Source organism: Austrofundulus limnaeus, unplaced genomic scaffold (assembly GCF_001266775.1).
Source record: "Austrofundulus limnaeus strain Quisiro unplaced genomic scaffold, Austrofundulus_limnaeus-1.0 Scaffold1011, whole genome shotgun sequence".
In the NCBI taxonomy this organism is placed as follows: Eukaryota; Metazoa; Chordata; class Actinopteri; order Cyprinodontiformes; family Rivulidae; genus Austrofundulus; species Austrofundulus limnaeus.
Genome location: NW_013953413.1, coordinates 92,833 through 95,407, shown reverse-complemented (window position 1 = coordinate 95,407; position 2,575 = coordinate 92,833). Strand labels below are relative to the sequence as shown.

The following is a 2,575-nucleotide window of genomic DNA, read 5'->3' as shown; positions in this document are numbered from 1 at the left end:
CACCAAACATGTCTCTGCTGAACTAAAAGAACTTACAGCAACAAAGTAGAAAACCGGGGGTTTGGGCTTAAGAGGTGAATGAACCGATTGGTGGGCCAAACTTTGGTCACTCATGGGCCGGATGTGGCCCGTGGGCTGCCAGTTGAATAGCCCTGGTTTTAACTAAGAAAATGCACTTGTTTTTAACTAATTATTTTGGATTTTATGGTAGCAACATTGGGCTGAAGAAATAAAGTGATATAAATAACAGGAGGAGCAGTTTGCAAATAATCAGGTCAATTATCAACAGGTCCAAAAGAGGTCTGCATATAAAAAGAGCCTTTTTAGAGAGGCTGAATCTGTCAGAAGTAAAAATGGTCAGAGGTCCACTTGTCTGTGAAAAACTGAAACTATTTCAAAATAAAGCTCCTCAACAGAAAACTGGGACAACTTTGGCTATCAAATCATTGCATTTTGTTTTTATTTTATTTACACAACATCCTAGTTGTGTCAGAATTGGCCTTATACAGTAATATATTAGTCTTTGATCAGGAGACTGTTTCTTTCTGCTGTATGTTTTGTGTTTTGTTTAACGTCCTAACACTTGGACTTTAAGTCCCGGCATCAASTAAAACGCTCTAGTTTTGGAAAATGTAAATGTGAATTAAACAACAAAAAGAAGAAATATAAAAACAGCCGCATCGTTTTATGTCTGCCCTTAAAGTTTCTGTTCCACGTCACCATATTTGCAGTCTAAAAAAAATAAACGACACATTTAATCTCAAACGTCGGCCTGTGTTCAGGTCGACCTGGGTTTAGCGCGAGCCCTCCGCGGCCTCGGCCTCTCCAGGCGGCAGCAGCAGTTTCCTGAGGATGGGAGCGTAGAAGGGACCGAAGACGCTTTGGTTGAAGCGGACAATTRGCCCGAAGGCTGTCCCCAGCTCTGCTAAGTCGGCGCTAACCAGCCCGAGGGGAAAAGGCAGCTCTGGACTCCTTTTAGCCGAGCCGCCCTGCAGCGTGGCCAGGAGYAAGCCCTGAACTCGCTCTCCTGCGGTGGATCGAAAGGCAAAAAAAAGGGAGGGAAAAGCAAACGTTACGCAGCAGCAAACATGCGAGTTCAAAAGCACGTCTAAAGAGACGGAATGCAAGAAGGAAAAYGTTCAACATTTATTAGAGTTAAAATTATCCTTTACAGGAACAAAAATGACATAAAAATAAACCAGTTCTTGTTTTTATAAARGCATTTTCTAACACTTTYAAGGAGACCAATTATGGGTCCTAGAKATGTTTATGMTATGTCTGTGGGCTATCCAGACCATGTTCATTCAATTTAATGCACAAAATAATTCTCAGATAATAAAATTTCTCATTTTCTAGTTCTGCCTGCTCTGACTTCTGTTCAGAAGAGCTATTTATGTTAATGAGCTCTGTTGGTAACGCCCTTCAAAAATCTGTTGACATTAACTCCGCCCTCCAAAGCCAGCGTTTACGTTAGCATTGGCTAATAATAGCAGAAGCTCCGTTGTACAACCATATGAGACCCAGAGGCAGAGTCGTGGTCGCAGCTTCTTTTTTTCCCTCCCCCTCCTCTGCTCTGCGCTCACTCTGCATGCTGTTACCAGAGCAGGGAGCAGCAGTGGTCAAAATACCTCAAAAACTCTAACAAATAGGCTTTAACAAGGCTTTAATAAGCTAAACAATAGAGGTGCATGAGAAAACATGTTCATAACGAATGAAAATAAATAATTAAATTGTGTCCACTCTGGTTCAACACTCTACCCATTGCCCTATTGGAGACTTATTGTGAAATGAGCTGCGCATTGTACAACAACAACCATGACGGCTTTTTATCCTGAGGAGGTGGAGTCTCACCGGGGGTTGCTAGGTAAGGGGCTGAACGCAGGCTCAGGTGGGTTGCCGTACGGCTTGTGACATCACAAAATGACGGAAGTATAAAACTTGTCGTTAATATACATTTAAAATACAGTAAATGTGCCCCTGGGTGCATTTTTTTGGTCCTAGGACTGTTTTTTTTAAGAAGTACARACCCAAAGTTGAGTAAAAAAAACTTTATAAAGTGAATTTTGCATAATAGGTCCCCTTTAAAGGGTAAATGTCTGCAAAGAAWAAAACCTCTTGAGTTCATGTCTGACCTATAAGCGTGCGAACAGGATTGTTGTTCTTCCACAGGTCAGATATTTGTCCTCTCAGCAGATTCTGGCTCTCCTCAGACAGATCTCCTCCTCCTCCTCCTCCTCCTCCTGGGGCGCTCAGAGCTTCGGTCACCTGCTGCAGCACCGTCCCACCAAGTTCCAACAGGGCCCTCTTCAGGTCAGCTTCCCTGCAGCGCCACAAACTAAGTGTTAAAGTTCACCAGCTGATAGACGGTGATGTGAAAAACTGTTCCACCCCCTACAGATTTCTTMCGTTTCGTTTTAAAATATTCCAGATCATCAGACGGCTTGATGTCAAATAAAGATGACCTGAATAAAAACAAAAAGCAGTTTTCAAATGAAGACTCATTCTTTTAAAAAGAAAAAGTTATTCAAACCAACCTGTCTACATGTGAAAAAGTAATTTCCCTCTGTGTTAAATT

General features: G+C 42.0%; 1 protein-coding gene across 1 annotated transcript; it reads right to left on the bottom strand.

Annotated features, from left to right (window-relative positions):
- Positions 1-621: 621 nt before the first annotated feature.
- On the bottom strand, positions 622-2,205 carry LOC106533740 (T-complex protein 11 homolog; the record flags this gene model as incomplete). Its single annotated transcript, XM_014030170.1, is given in 2 exon segments — positions 622-1,027; positions 2,133-2,205. Coding segments are annotated over 2 exon segments (306 nt in total), but the record flags the coding sequence as incomplete, so codon positions are not given.
- Between the last annotated feature and the right edge of the window lie 370 nt (positions 2,206-2,575).